General features: G+C 41.1%; 4 protein-coding genes across 7 annotated transcripts; 3 read left to right on the top strand and 1 right to left on the bottom strand.

Moving 5' to 3' along the window:
• The first annotated feature begins 351 nt into the window (after positions 1–351).
• On the top strand, positions 352–3,988 carry kctd6b (potassium channel tetramerization domain containing 6b). Of its 2 annotated transcripts, XM_080014835.1 has the most exons (3): positions 352–441; positions 1,338–1,432; positions 1,732–3,988. In XM_080014835.1, exons 2-3 carry the CDS (start codon positions 1,406–1,408, stop codon positions 2,416–2,418), a joined length of 714 nt encoding a protein of 237 aa, XP_079870961.1. In that variant the 5' UTR covers positions 352–441; positions 1,338–1,405; the 3' UTR covers positions 2,419–3,988. The 2 variants fall into 2 exon arrangements, with proteins under 2 accessions (XP_079870961.1, XP_079870962.1); XM_080014836.1 differs by lacking the exon at positions 1,338–1,432 and having other exon boundaries at positions 358–441.
• Positions 3,989–4,404: 416 nt separating this feature from the next.
• On the top strand, positions 4,405–6,079 carry uqcc5 (ubiquinol-cytochrome c reductase complex assembly factor 5). Of its 2 annotated transcripts, XM_080015697.1 has the most exons (3): positions 4,415–4,498; positions 4,558–4,836; positions 5,834–6,079. In XM_080015697.1, exons 2-3 carry the CDS (start codon positions 4,683–4,685, stop codon positions 5,899–5,901), a joined length of 222 nt encoding a protein of 73 aa, XP_079871823.1. In that variant the 5' UTR covers positions 4,415–4,498; positions 4,558–4,682; the 3' UTR covers positions 5,902–6,079. The 2 variants fall into 2 exon arrangements, with proteins under 2 accessions (XP_079871822.1, XP_079871823.1); XM_080015696.1 differs by having other exon boundaries at positions 4,405–4,836.
• ognb (osteoglycin, paralog b) lies at positions 6,009–8,047 on the bottom strand. The gene is made up of 6 exons (XM_080015695.1): positions 7,860–8,047; positions 7,684–7,750; positions 7,333–7,491; positions 7,055–7,257; positions 6,749–6,841; positions 6,009–6,664 (listed from the first exon to the last, which is right to left on the bottom strand). The coding sequence occupies exons 1-6, from the start codon at positions 7,941–7,943 to the stop codon at positions 6,497–6,499; spliced, it is 774 nt and encodes a 257-aa protein (XP_079871821.1). The 5' UTR covers positions 7,944–8,047; the 3' UTR covers positions 6,009–6,496.
• Positions 8,048–10,202: 2,155 nt separating this feature from the next.
• Positions 10,203–15,257, top strand: LOC307241540 (14-3-3 protein beta/alpha-2). Of its 2 annotated transcripts, none has more exons than XM_080015694.1 (6): positions 10,203–10,316; positions 11,604–11,906; positions 12,028–12,151; positions 12,665–12,828; positions 13,312–13,407; positions 13,555–15,257. In XM_080015694.1, the coding sequence occupies exons 2-6, from the start codon at positions 11,613–11,615 to the stop codon at positions 13,609–13,611; spliced, it is 735 nt and encodes a 244-aa protein (XP_079871820.1). In that variant the 5' UTR covers positions 10,203–10,316; positions 11,604–11,612; the 3' UTR covers positions 13,612–15,257. The 2 variants fall into 2 exon arrangements, with proteins under 2 accessions (XP_079871820.1, XP_079871819.1); XM_080015693.1 differs by lacking the exon at positions 10,203–10,316 and adding an exon at positions 10,972–11,369.
• Positions 15,258–15,474: the final 217 nt, after the last annotated feature.

Here is a 15,474-nt window from a genome sequence, read left to right as displayed (position 1 = left end):
TATAAGCAAGCCATATATTTGATCAGTAACATAATAATGATGCTATTTTAATTATTTGATTTTTCACCGGTTTCTCTTCCTTGTGAGACACAACGCTGCAGCCAGTGTTGCCAGGTCCGCGGCTCTCCCGCCGAACTGGGCTACTTTTGAGGCGTTGCCGCGGGTTGAATTTGTTGCCCTTGGGCTGGGTAGGCCTGTAGGGCTGGGGCTGATGTGTGGAAAGGTATGGAACCAAACCGTGCGCAATGGAGACACGTTCTCCGTGAGTGCGCCCACCCCCCGCCCCGGCTGGCTTTCCGCTGGTTTTCCGCCACAGACCTGGCAACCCTAACTGCAGCCCAAGGTGTCAGTCTGAACATCGGTGAACCTCCGTGAGGCTCGTCCAGAAGCCGCCGAGCGTTCGCATTTTTCTGTGAGAAGAAGCAGTCAACGAAAGAGCTGGTAAACGCTTTATTCGCATCTACTCATGATGGGATTTTCGGGGACAACGTTCGGTTTGCCAGCAAGCGGCGAAGCAGCGTAATTACCATTCACGCCGACGAACATCTGGCGTTAGCTAGCGGTTAGCCTCTAGCTAGCTGCAACCGGGGCTCTCATTCGCCTCGGAGCTGATTTTACTTCATATTTAACAGTTGCTTGGTTTCCTCACATAATGAGCCGACGACTAAATGGACCCAAAGTCATGTCCGACTAATTCCGTTGTTTTTAATTGTATTTTTTATTTATTTCAAATGTATTATATTGCTCGCCAAGCTGTCTGTCCGGCTTTGTTTGATGGGGAGCTGGTTCACTTTAGATGATCCTACTATTGACAAATACGCCTATTTAAATTGAAGTCATCGATATCAATAAAAAAACAACAACCAGTTACCACAACCATCTTAGTTCTGCTATTGGCGGTGTCCTGTGTCTCATTTTTGGTATACAAGTCTGATTTCTGCAAACATAATGGACTGTTTGTTTGTTTTTTTTATAATATATTGTCAACATTTTGAGGATGTTATCTATTGGGAAATCCTGTTTATGTACTCATACTTTACAAAACTGCTGCAATACCTAAGCCCTGATACCCATGTAATGGGTGTATGGTTAGTTTTATGCATAATTGAGTTGCATCGGGTCATGGTTAAATGTTTTATCATTGGACCTCAACTGATCTGATAGGTCTGTTTTATTTGAACAAACCTATTTTTTTAAATAATAAACAGAGAGAACTACTTGAACTTGCTATTATTGTAGCTGAAAATGAACCATTGCTGATATTGGTAATCGGTATTGAGTTTTACCACCTTATTTTATCACATCTGATTCTGATGTGATTGTTTTTTTTTTAACAGGTGACTCTCTTAAACCCATCATTGTTTTGTTCTGGGTCTGTCTTCCAAGTGGGTTTCTTGGTTTACAAATGGATAATGGAGACTGGGGACATAGGGTAAGAGATGGTTTAAAATCACTCTGGAGGAAGAGCAATCACAGAGTGTTTCAAAAACATAATGTTTGACAACTAAAGCTGGTGAATCGCTGTCTACACACCATACACAGTCTGATTTAGTTGTATCCACATGAGAGACCATTTGCGGGTTATGGATTGTCTGCTAAATCTGATGGAGAAATTTATATTGTACATATATGCTGATACATTAGCTTGATGATGCTGTATATATTGATTTACAATTTACAATTATTTTTCATCACTTTAATGCTTTTCTTGTTCATCCTTCTTCGCTTTAGATGAGTAATCCTGTTACCTTGAACATCGGCGGCCATCTTTACACCACCAGTTTGTCGACCTTGCAGCGCTATCCGGACTCCATGCTGGGTGCCATGTTCCGAGGAGACTTCCCCACGACTCGAGATTCTAAAGGGAATTACTTCATAGATCGTGACGGGACGCTGTTTCGCTACATCCTCAACTTCCTCCGAACGTCCGAGCTCACCCTCCCCATGGACTTCACGGAGACAGACCTGCTGAGAAAAGAGGCTGACTTCTACCAAATCGAACCTTTGATTCAGTGCCTCGGCGACCCCAAACCGCTCTTCCCTCCCGACATTTTTGAGCAGGTGGTGGAACTATCGAGCACAAGGAAACTGTCCAAGTACTCCAACCCGGTGGCGGTCATCATCACGCAGCTCACGATCACCACCAAGGTGCACGCTCTGCTAGAGGGCATCTCCAACAACTTCACTAAGTGGAACAAGCACATGATGGACACCAGAGACTGCCAGGTGTCCTTCACCTTCGGCCCTTGTGACTATCACCAGGAGGTGTCCCTCAGGGTCCACCTCATGGACTACATCATGAAGCAGGGCTTCACCATCCGAAACACGCGTGTGCATCACATGAGTGAACGCGCAAACGAAAACACAGTGGAGCACCATTGGACTTTCTGTCGGCCTGCCTATAAAATTGAAGACTGAGCTCAAGTGGAATTTTTAGGAAATGCTAATTAGTCTATATTGTTGTTGTTATTGTAAAACCAAGTGAGGAAAATGTTTAAATCTTTTGAAAGGAGAATAAATTGTGCGCTTATCCATTTTGGGGATGCAATGGGATAACAAATCATTGCTTTTTAATCTTTGTGGAACATATAGAATGCAAGGCATTAAGTCTTAACAAAATACTGTTTTAATTTCATGACTTTTAAAGATTCAACCTGAGATACAGTAATGGACATACTCATTAATTGTATTATCACAAACAAAATCCATTCTTCATTGCAAACTAATAATACAATTTTGTATTTTTTTCTGGTTTTAAAAACAACAAAAAATAGGCACTACACGTAGCAGTGGTTATTTTAGGAATATTGTTTGGCTGAGTGATGTGGCCAAGATTTTCATGATAGTCTTAGATTTCATATTAAAGTTGTGCTTGACGGGATTTACAAATACAAACTACACCCTTATGTTGTCGGTTTGCTTTAGTCAATTTCAATTTTTTTATCATTGTCAATTCTTGATGCAATATGCAATTTTCATTCATTTGATCAAGAATAGATATAATATATATAATGACTGTTATTCATGACTTATTGCTTTTGATGACCAAAACAAAAACATCTTAAAATACAGTATGGCTTCAAATATGATTTTCTCCAGCCCATGATTATTGTTATTTACCCCAAAGGTCAAAGCTATGATATGAGTTGTGAATGGAATGCCCCATTTCTGTGTTTGATGTTGTCGTTGTTGCATCTAATGTCTCCATGACACCCGATTTTTGCCCTTAACATTTCAGTTGCACCTAAAAGAACAGCCAAAGCTACCGTATATAGCAGGTTTTGTTCTAATTACTATCTATAGCTCTTAATTTAAAGACAAAAAGAACAATTCTCATTTTATAATGCTAGTATCTCTCGTTATTTGCTAACAGTGTTGCATGTTGTGTATGTGTTTACCATATTTGTATCCAGACTATCATTGTGTCTTGTTAGAGCTCGTAGTAGTAATGTAGTTAGTCTCCACAGCCAAATAAATGTATGTCATTTATTATATGTTTGGTGTACCTTTTTACTTACCTATGTTTTCACTGCAGGTATTTAAAACTTGTTTTTATACATCTGTACATCCTTCTATTTCCTTTCCCTATATTATGATTGCTGGGTACTTGTGCCCGTTAGTCATTAATGGTCTCAATATTTTTATTGCTCGCAAAAAGAAAGTACATTTTCTGACCACCACATTACTTTGTTATAGTTCAAATAATAATTTTACAAAAGAAATTCAATGTCTCCCCTATAGCTTGTTGCCCTCAATGCTTACACTTACTTAGCTCTTGACAACAAACCCTTAAAAGTCTCTGGGACTTAACTTATAAATATGTGAGACGTGTATTCGTCTCAAGTCACAAACTTATAGCAAATGGAAACTCACTGTTATATATGATCTGGTTTTTCTAATGTGAACAGCTGACAATGTGCCTCTAGCGTGAAGTATGATCTTTTAAGCAAATGTAAATGCAAATGTGCTAGTCCAAACCCAGTGAGAATAGGTTCATGTGTACTCTAATTACCTGGTGGAATCAGTGATAGTAATAATATTTTGGGGAAGTAATTTGAGGTGGTAAACCTGCGAATAACTCATGTTAAATACACAAGGTGGGGGTGCTAAACGTTATTAGAACCGGTTGCAATTAATTTATCCCGATGTATTATATATATAAAAAAAATATATATATATATATATGAAAATGTTACAATTTTAAATACACTCAAACTTGTATCGTTTTAAGGAGGCATTTTCAATACAGTGAGCAGGTATCGCACGAACTACAGCCCGGAAATGACGTAACACCCTATTTGGTGCGTCCGATTTATGTTCGTCAAAATGGCTAACGCACTCGCCAAGGTCAACTCCCAGCGAGGGTGTATCCGTCCGTATAACTCCGCCCGCCTCGGCTACGCTGTGTAGAAAAACGTGCAAACCCGACCTGCCCCGGCCGACCGCAAAAGGACACGGGCTAACGCCGCGCTCTATCAGGGTTGTTCGTCCCACGGAGGTGTCCTTCTGCCGGTGTTGGCAACGCCGTGTCATATCAGGGTTGTTCGTCCCACGGAGGTGTCCTTCTGCCGGTGTTAGCAACGCCGTGTCATATCAGGGTTGTTCGTCCCACGGAGGTGTCGTTCTCTCGTCGTGTTTAGCAATAAGCGACACCCGGGGACGGAGGCTGCTCGGTGACCGAGATGCTTCGGAAGAGCCGAAGCCTGACGCGCCTCCTGAGCCTGGTACCGGGCAGGCGTCGCCTCGGAACGTACCGATTCCTCCCCGTGTTCTTCTGCATCGGCGGCGTCATGGAGTGGATTATGATCAACGTGAGGATAGGGAAGGAGACTTTCTGTACGTTAAGTAAACACGCCAACGCCGTATTATCGCACAAGCACGCGTTGTACCACACGTTCATAAACACACATTGAGAACAACCTTGCTTTATTTCTGAAATGTCATTATTTCATGCCGAGCTTATCAAATAAGTTCCGTTTTATATTGCTTATTGTGAAAAACCATATACACAAATATAAAGTTTTTTTTAAACTTCGATATTACTGCCTTTTTACAAACTATTTTGAATTGACTCACAAAAGGGCAACGAGAGTGATTGGCTGACCTGCTGCTCCACCACGCTGCGCCTGCCCCGCGTGTCTGGACAGTGTTGTTATGAACATTTTCATTTTTGTGACCTTTCACTTTGAGCTTGACGTTGTGTTTGAAGAGAAGCAACGACCAGTGAACAACAACAACAACAACAACAACAACAAAAATTAAAGATAAATTACGTAACCACCGACGTGGAAGCTAAAAACATTCCCAGAATTCCATGCGAGTTGACGTCATAGCCTAAGCATCCATTAACACACAGAGAGTTTGTTGACGGCTCCCTCTTCTAAAACTTGTCACTGCTCCGCCCCGAACTGATTTGTTTTCATAATTTTTTTTTTTTAGGAAATTAGGTAGACACCAGACGTGGGAGTTGGAAAACAGAAACAAGCGAGCGCTTGCTTGCCCAGCGGCTTTGACGTGGGTGTATTGCAAAGTAAACATGCAGCCCGTGAAGTAATTTAATCGTCGCCATCCCCAAAATCTCAGAAGCGACTCTAAGCCCTTCTTCTAGTAGCCACAACAACTGTAAAGCACCGCTCGGCATCCAGCTGAAGTCACAAGTGCACTGTTGGAACAAAAAGAACAAAGCTAAGCAAAGCTAAAAACGAAACACCGTGATGACGTATAAGCGCAGATCGAAAGTCTGGTCACCCCCCTGACTACGTGTTGTCTCACACCGTGTTCTTTTGACAAGTCTGTGATCATCAGTCCCATCGTGCTTTTCTTCATTTGCCAGATGACGTCTACAGAAGAAAACGATCAGAACGGGAGTACCAGCAGAAGCTCAGCGATGGTCGATCTTAAAGACCCAACAGTCATGGAAATGCTGATGGGACGGGACATCTGTGGACTGTGGACTTGGGATGTTTTCACACCGAATTGGAATGAACATATGAAAAGCCCCCAAGCCGTGTATTGTAAAGATTTATGTAAAGCATGCATATGTAATATCACTGTAATACATAAAGAAAGCTGAAGAACATTAGCCGAGCCGATATGTGATTATTAATTGAATCCCTGGTCGGATTTGTGAGTCATGAAAATTTCTGAGCTATTTATCATTTACATAAAATAACACCAGCATGAGAACAAAATGCTGGGTTTTTTCATGAATAAATTGAGTTATTTTTGTTAGAGGATGCATAACATATAAACATGCCTAAATAAAATGTTGTAAATCAATCGGTTATGAAATCAATTGTCAAAAAAAACTTTAATGTATAAATGTTGCTGTATAATACAGCAAAGGAAGGGCTATAAAAATGTTAATATTTAGGTATTTGTGGTTTCTACTCTGTGGCATTGATCACTATTTGATTATGTGACACCTTTTCAGTTCAGATGTAGCTTTGAGATAGGATACTGTATTTGCATCGCCACAAATAACACAGTGGTTACTTCAGTTGTGTCCAATTGGGAGGGACCGCAGACAGATGAAACTGTTTGGGTGTTGAGCCAGCACAAGTGGGTTCCCGTCCAGTCTCACCTCTTCCATGATGCTTCTGATGTAGTGAGTGTTGTTGCCTTTGCAAAACGTCTCATCGGTCACTGTAGAGATATTGTTGTTCTGCGACAGGAGAGAAAATTAGACAATCGTTTTATCAGGATAAACCAAAATGCGTTATTACAAAGAATTTAAATATGTACTTACATTTAGGTGCACAACTTGAAGAGACTCTGGAAGTTGTGGTATCACTTCAAGTTGATTGTTACCAAGATATAGAAAAGCCAGACTTGTAAGTTTCTGCAATATTAATGATAATAATACTGTCAGTATCCACCAGTAACACAATAATAAATAAAGTCCTTCAGGAAAAGTTTTCCAGTTGGACTAAAATCATAATATGTTAAACTACTTTTAGATTAATATGACAAGTTGGACCGCTATCAAAAGACTGCATATATTTTGTATTTCACAGCCTTTGGACAAAATGACTGGACTGAATTCTTGTCTTACTTTGAAGGTGTTGGACTTCACACTCGTGGAACTAAGATGGTTGAAATTGGCATTGAAAAATGTTAGGCTTGGGGGAAGCATCGGTAATTTAGTCAGTCTGTTGTCCGCCAGAGTGAGCTGCTCAAGATTATTTAGTTTGGAAAAGGCCCCATCTTCTATCTCTGTGATGATGTTCCCTGTCAGGTCAATCCATTTTAATGTGGCTGGAAAGAGAGAAAAAAAACTCTTCAGCAAAGAACAGAAAAGCTATAACAAATTGGACCCTCATTTACCCATACCTGAAAAATCATTGTTTTTTATTTTTGTTATCTTGTTGAAGCGTGCATAGAGGTACGCCGTTTCCTTTGGCAGTTTTGGGACGGCAGACATTTCGGGCGAGACCTCTTCACAGTAAACTGATCCAGTCAGGCAAACACACAGTAGGCATGTTGGCAGCTCTGAAAACAACACATTTCTTTTTAAGACACGTTGTTTTCTTATGCACATAAAAAGAAGGAGTGGCCTACTGGTGCTTAATGTACATTTTTAACTACTGTACATTCACAATAAAAGTGGAAAAAAATAACAAGTGATCATATTCTGAAAGTGGATACAGATAAAATCATTCAGTCCGTGCAAACCAGAGCTACCATCAGCTTTTGGAATCGGTGCCAGGTCTTCAGGCACGTCATAGTCCGGAAGATTCACAATGTCTTTCTGCAGAAAGTAAGAGTCTCAACAATACTTTATAGGTACTGACAACACAAAGGTACATCTGAAAGCCTAAGACCAATGTTGCAAATCAAGTCCAACAGGATTTTATTACCTTGGGTTGCCTTGCTTCCATAAATCCATCTGCAGAAGACAGGATGCATGGCACAACAATCACCATGCAGATCAAAGTCCTCATATTAAAAAATATATATGGCCTGAATTACTTATGAAAGAAATATTGTGCAAAGAAGGCTGCTCGCAGGGGCTGCATCTGAGGTACATGTGATCAGCAGAATTTTCCACACCGTCTTTATTAAGCTGCCAGTAAGAAAGGAAAGGAAAATATAATTTAACTCAATATTTGCTGGACTCGTCAAATTCTTAGGTCTCTCAATGTAGTGTTTGTACTTAAAACACTTTACTGTGTAGGATCGTGTGTAAGGGGTGGAGAGGAGACAAGCAAAGTGTTTTAATAACAAGTTTGGTTGATGGCAACTTGACAGCTCTGTAAGTTCACCAGTTTTTTCCTTGTTTGAAGGAACTGCTTTGTGCATATAACAGATGGAAAAAGAACGAATGGAAAAAATGTTGGCTTTAAAAAGTTTGAGCAATCAAGGAAGGATGATGAATGGAGAGTAGAGAGGGACCAAAAGGCGAGGAAGGGTGGGATACATTCATTTAGCTTAAAAAACATTTGCTAAGTTGATGGTTAAAGCAAAACGCAATACCCAGTAATACTATTAATAAAAGTGAAACAGCCATTGTCCTATTGTAATAGGTTATTATTTTCTGGAATAGTCCTCTACAGTCAAGGAAAATATTTTGGTTGCAGTTATTTTTGGGAAGAAAATAAAGCATCTGTTTAAAATTAACTACAACACGCACGTGTAAATCCTTCCTCGTCCCTGGTGTCCATCAAAAGCTAATTTCCCCCTGGTTGTAAAACCTTATATTTATGCATTCTCCAACAACCATGGATGATTAGCCAGAAGTTACAGCACAATCTTTTTTGATTGGGAAGTTGCTTTTTTCAACAAGTTGTCTTGCTCGTTTGCCGAAGAGCCTCGCTCTCATCCCCAATACTTTGTTGTATAGGTTGCTTCTGGTCAGTGTTTCTCTTCTACTATCAACAATCTTGAGTATATGTTCAAGCTTTGATCAAATTGATAATGGGTCAGCTTTGTCACAATCTTACTTAAAACATTTTTTAAGGAACGGCTGGAGTATTATAAAACTTGGCTTTAGATCTTGTGTCCGTGCCAAATCATCAGAGGTTTTTTCCCCCTCAAGGGGCAAATACATTGTATTCAATCGTGTTTGGTTTTTTCTGTTTCTCTTTTTTTTTGGCCCTACAGTTACCTGTTTGGCTACATGACTGTCATGGGTTGGAGCCCGAAGGCACTGAAATAGTTTGGATGGGTTGGGGCCCAGGGCGCCATGAAATAGTTTGTATAGAAAAAAAAAAAAATGCTCCAAAAGCATCCACCACTAGCCAAATAAGTCACCACTTAACCGGCGTCCTTTTAGCGTGCAGGGACGTTCATTACGGTTGTCACATAGAATATGCAAAGACTGCGATTTTGGAACACATTTTGTTTTCTGGTTTTAGTTTTTAGACGTTTTCATTTGTGAACACGTCCATTCCGCTTCGTGCTGTGTAAAAAAAAAAAAAAAAGAAAGAGTACTTTAGTAGTGTATGGAGATAGGTATAAAAAATGAAACATGCTTACTTGTTTTAAACACATGTTTTTAATACGGCCACCTGTTACTATATGTTTATGCTGATGTACACTGCTTATATATATACATATATATATATATATCAGTTATCAATTACTACTTATCAAGTGCTTCGAAATGGATGGATTCATTTGCTCATTTCAAAACGTATTTAAATAAAATTCAGCAATGAAATCCACGAGAATACTGAGAGATACAACAACATTAAACCACTTGAAATACGGGAGTTCTCAACGCGACAGCGATCGTAAAAGCACAAACGTTATTAACCCAATACAAAAATATAAAAGCGTCGCGATGTATAAACAAACAAACAAAAGCAAACAAAAAAAGTTGGTTCCAATTGGTACCTGGTTCCTATTTGTTGTCAACATGCTTCCCAAAAACACAAACGTGCGTAATCTGCTACGAACGGACCGAGGTGCGACGCGCTCCCCCGCGTCCCGTTACACGGGCGTTAATAAAAACACGAAGTCGGTTTTAAACGAACACCCGGGTCGAACCTCCAGCTCTTTACTTCCATCCACCCCCCCCTCTCGAGCTGCACCCACCGCACAAACTAAAAAACGTGAGACGGCGGAGCGGCTGCGCTTCTTCTGCCTTTTTTTTTTTTTTTTCGGGTTCCAGCGGCGGCGGCGTCGTCGTCGTCGTCGTCTCCGTCTCCGGCGCCGGCGCCGCGCGGGGCAGATGTGTGAGAAGCGGAAGCTCGAGCGTCACAGAGCGGAAGTGGAAGCTGCCCTGAACGAGACGCAGCAGCGAGACGGAGGACGGAGCCCGAGCCCCCAGCGAGAAAACAGCAGGATTAAAAAGCGCGCCCCCCCCACGTACTGTGAGTGCGGCGGCGCCCGGTCGATCGAAAGAAAAACACGCTCCGTCGCGGTATCCGCTCATGTATTTATTTGTATTTTTTTTTTTTTAACGCGCGGGGCGACGCCGCCTTCGGTTGAATTTCACGTTCGGGGGGTGGGGGGGCGTGCTAACGGTAGCCAGCCGCTCAGTGAAAGGGCTTCGCGGCTAGCGCGCTAGCGGGGGCTCGGAATCGGATTCCGTGACACTTTGTTCCGTCCGGCTCACTGACACCGGGAGGCCGTGTTACAGCGATCGGCCTTCGAATATATTCAGCCGAATGATTAATCCACTGCGATGAAACGTATTTAATTCGTGGATTGCGGGAAATGACAGCGACACGTTAACTCGAGCCGATGTCCGTGCTTTCGGGTTATTGTCAGCCATTGCTGTTTCAGGCCTAGGTAGCGGAGCTGGAGGAGATAACGGAGGCTAAGCGGCGGGTTGAACGGCGATCCTAGGCCGAATGCAACCACTCGAAACCGCCCGACTCCATCATAAATAAGACAGGTTAGATCTGGCGCAACGCGTCGCGCACACGTTAAATCCGACCGAAAAGATCGGAATGTCGCGAATGATGTAACGGTGAGGATCGATCCGCGAGCGGGGCATGTCCCTATGGGAGAGGCCTTCGGAGCCGACACGGAGGGCTGCGGCTACATGAAGCTGATCTCCGTTCAAATAAAGTGCAGGTTGGGCCTCAAGGCTCAGCTAAGGGGAGGAAAGTTGCCGTGTTACAGCAGCCCACGTATAAAACAATAGGCAATCGGAATTATTAAGAAAATAAGAAAAATGGCGATATGCAACAATCCAAGAAAATGTATTAAAGAAATGACATTGAAGCTTAAATCTAACTGAAAATAGAAAAATGGCAACATACAATAAACCTAAATCATAACGAAAAAATATATTCATATTGGCAGGGTGCAATAGACATTAAAGTAAATTACAATAAACCGCTATGAACAATTCATTCTGTCAAAAAAAATTGGAAATTGAACAAGTTTGCCTTCATATACGGTACATAATTCAAAAGGTTAGTTGAGGTATTATCGTTCAATATAGAATTTGCGTTTGGCCGGCCCAACCATTCCAAAAGCTGATAGTTTGTTGTTGATCCTATATTCCTTTTGTTTTCATATTTATTCAAAAATATAATCAAAGTAATCTGCGGCCAACAGGCAAATAGCATGAGTGGTGTGTGCGCAGCAATTGCTCTTTATAATATATTATAATTTCTGTGCGTGTTTCCTTCCCTCCATCCCTCCAGCCTAGAAAAATGGACAAGAACGACCTGGTACAGAAGGCCAAGCTCGCCGAGCAGGCAGAGCGCTATGACGACATGGCTAGTGCCATGAAGTGTGTAACGGAGCAGGGTGTGGAGCTCTCCAACGAAGAGCGCAACCTGCTCTCAGTCGCCTACAAGAATGTTGTCGGGGCCCGTCGCTCGTCCTGGCGCGTCATCTCCAGCATTGAGCAGAAAACCGAGGGCAACGAGAAGAAGCAGCAGATGGCACGCGAATACCGGGAGAAAATCGAAACGGAGTTGCAGGACATCTGTAATGATGTGCTGGTAAGGGCGGTTATGTTGCAGTTTCTTTATTATTATAATATTTATTGGGAAAACCTTAGTGATTCATAGTTTTTTGTTTTTAATCGCATTGCTTTAATAACTGAAATCTCTTTGTATCTAGGGACTTCTGGACAAGTATCTCATTGCCAACGCAACTGCAGCCGAAAGCAAGGTGTTCTATCTGAAGATGAAAGGCGATTATTATAGATACCTGTCTGAGGTAGCATCTGGGGACTCCAAAAAGAGTAAGTAAACATGATTTCAGGCGGGGTGCTGTTAAAGGTGCAGTGTGTAGCATTTAGTGGCATCTAGCGGTGAGGTTGCGATCCGCAACCTCACTGCTAGCCATTTGAACCTCATGGCTCCATTTGAAACACACCCCATGGCGGTGCAACATGGCGGCCTCCGTGGAAGAGACGTTGGCCGCGAAAAACACAAAAGGCCCTCTCTCGAGCCAGTGTTTGGTTTGTCTGTACTGGGCTACTGAAGAAACGTGGTAGTACAACATGGCTGCCTCCGTGGAAACGGCTCATTCTAAGGTAACACCAACACAACAATTCTTACTTTCGTGGGATTATAAACTAATTAAAACACGCTTATAAATATTATACCCCATTTCTGCCAAGTCCGTTCCGTAAATTCTACACACTGCATCTTTAAGACCTGTCTTGCTAATCAGGTCTGTGTGATCAAAAATACAATATGCACGCAATATAGTGTAAATGAATGTTATAAATGTGAATTATTCTTCCCTAAAGCCACCGTGGACAACTCCCAGCAGGCGTATCAAAATGCATTTGAAATCAGCAAGAAAGAGATGCAGCCAACACATCCCATTCGGCTTGGTCTGGCCCTCAACTTCTCAGTCTTCTATTATGAAATCCTCAACAACCCGGAACAAGCCTGCACACTGGCAAAGATGGTATTTGAAATGCAATCCTTCTTCATATAACGTGTTATTTATTTATTTTATTTTTTTCTCTCCCTGGTTTCCCAGAAAATTGTATGCAGAGACTTTCTCGTATGTTGTTTCACATATCCAAGTTTTTTTCCACGTGGCTTGACTTTCTCACCGAGCAAGATGTTGCTCCGGCTCGGGTGCTTCCAGGGCTATTTTATGTAAATAATGGGTCATAAAAAACTGGCTGCCATCCAGAATCTGGCACACCCAAATCAGATTAAAAGCTTTGGCAAATTGGAAACACCGTTTAAAACTGTACACTGACCTTTGGGTGATGACCCCATTTTAAGATGTTTTTATGTTCTTTAACAATCATTGCCATGCTTTAAGTTAGGCTCAGGTTATTTTTGTCTTGTTTTGGTGGACCAGCTTAAAGCTGCATCTACAATATTCTTTGAATGTGTTCATTTGTGTTTTGGTTTTCTTTTGTTTGTGTTTTTTCAGGCATTTGATGAAGCAATTGCTGAGCTTGACACTTTGAACGAAGATTCCTACAAAGACAGTACCCTTATCATGCAACTACTAAGGGACAACCTGACTGTAAGTTACATTGATCTCATCGTTTTGCTCTTGGATTAATTCTGGAGTAATGAATACTATATAGATATATATATATATTTTTTTTTTAAATCTTTTTTCTTTTTTTTTTCAGAGTGTATTGACGTGTAATGTATTTTTTCTTTACAGCTGTGGACATCAGAAAACCAGGGAGATGAGGGAGAGACTGGAGAAGGGGAAAACTAATGAAATTGCACTGTTAATCCACCTACACTCTTATCTTAAACACAGACAGCTTATATACATCCCCCTCCACTCCATCAGATCCTTCCCCTTCTGTATGACAAACAGCCTGAATTGCTCCTGACCAACTAGTTTACCCCTCTCAGTTTGCTGGGAGGGGACAGGGTAATTTTCAGTTGTTAGCAGGTTCAGTCATTTTGTGGAAAGAAAAAAAAATGTGTTCTTTAGCAAGTAAGTGTTGCTGGTTTTGTGGGCTTTGTGTGAATGCGTCTGTTAGGTTGTATGCGGTTTTGAGAGGAAGGGGGTGTTAATGGTTGTTTGTATGGGAGGGGGATTTTAATCGTCCTTCCTCAGCTCCTTTTGTCCTAGCTAGTTTGTTTGTGCATTTTCCTTTTTTTTTTTTTTTTTTTTTTTTTTTTTTTGTTGTGATTCGCTATGGTATTTACAGGTTTTCTGGTATGGTTACTAAACTGGCAGTTGATTTTCACCAAACACTGTGATGCTAGGTATTCAATTTGCTTCACAAACTAAATTGTTTGATTTTGAAATTAATACACTGTACAATCCTGTATTATACTAACTGCAATTCTGCTGTGAGCTCATACAGAAAGGAGGTAGGCCGTATTGTGACACTGGCGTCTTGGTGATTTGCTCTTTAATCACATTCACAAATTCACCATTTTAAACTTTGATTAAGGGACCCCTTAGATCGTTGTGTTAGATTTCCTTAACGTAAGACATTCCACTTTATTAGGCTCTTTAAAGGCAGTGCTTATTTTTTTTTTTAAACCCCCCCCCCCCCGAAAGTGTGGATTGTCAGTTTTACTCACTGTTCAGGTGCTGCTTGAAATCAGTACAATTGAATTCTATGTGCTTAAATGTGGTTCCATGTATTTTCCAAGATAGACTATCATCTGTATGTTAAGCCTTGAGTACTCTTTATTGATGTTGATTGAAATTGTCTTATCACACTGTACCAACCCTGCTTGCAAAATATTCCTCTTAAAACAGTCCTTTTCTCCAAAATTTGGTGCCTGGATTTATATTGCAGCTTCTTGTGTGCATGCGTGTGTGTTGGGAGTGGAGGTTGGTAGAGGCTGTGTTTCTGTAGTATGAACATTGATCTCGGAAATCCGATTTATTTTGAAGATGGAAACATGGGAGAAATTTCTCATTGAAGAAGTCCAGTGTCACAATACCATTTGTCACCACTACATTCCACATAGTTGAAGACACCATTCCACGTATAGCTGACAGTTTGTTTACTCTGACTATGTTCCAGTGAATTGAGATAATCTTCATTGAGAAAAAACAAACAAAAAAAAAGTAAATTTATCTCTATGCTTGATGAAAATGCAGTTAGTGAATGTGGAACAAAGCCTGTCTGTATATCGGCTATCTCAACTTGCTTTGTTTTTACTGACAAGTCTTTTGGCTAAAATTGCTTCTGTAACAGTCTGTTACCCAGTGCACACACGTGGTTGTGAAAATTTAGAATAGCTCTATAAAGCAATGATGAAACAGAGATAAACAATGGTTGGTGTAATTCTAGATTTGTGTATGTATCTTAAAATCATTCTAGTTTCACTATAAATGTAAGAATAGGAAAGTGTCAAAGACCATTCAGTGGAATAAAAGTTTCGTTTCAGATAAAAGGCAAGACGTCTCTTTTTTTCCCCCAACATGTGAGACATGCTGACCTTTGCGTTGATCTAACCTCGGCGACGGAAACATTTCATCAACGTGTGACTGATCTGGAGAGGAGACGGCGACTCTGTGAATTATGATTTGAATTACGAATATATTCTACGCTCACGCCTGAGAGTGAGCTCTTTGCAGTAACACAATTCGGGTCAGCAAAGACGC

Source organism: Zeus faber, assembly GCF_960531495.2.
Source record: "Zeus faber genome assembly, chromosome: 15".
NCBI lineage: Eukaryota > Metazoa > Chordata > Actinopteri > Zeiformes > Zeidae > Zeus > Zeus faber.
The sequence above is the reverse complement of the archived record's forward strand: the minus strand, read 5'-3'. Positions and strand labels throughout refer to the sequence as shown.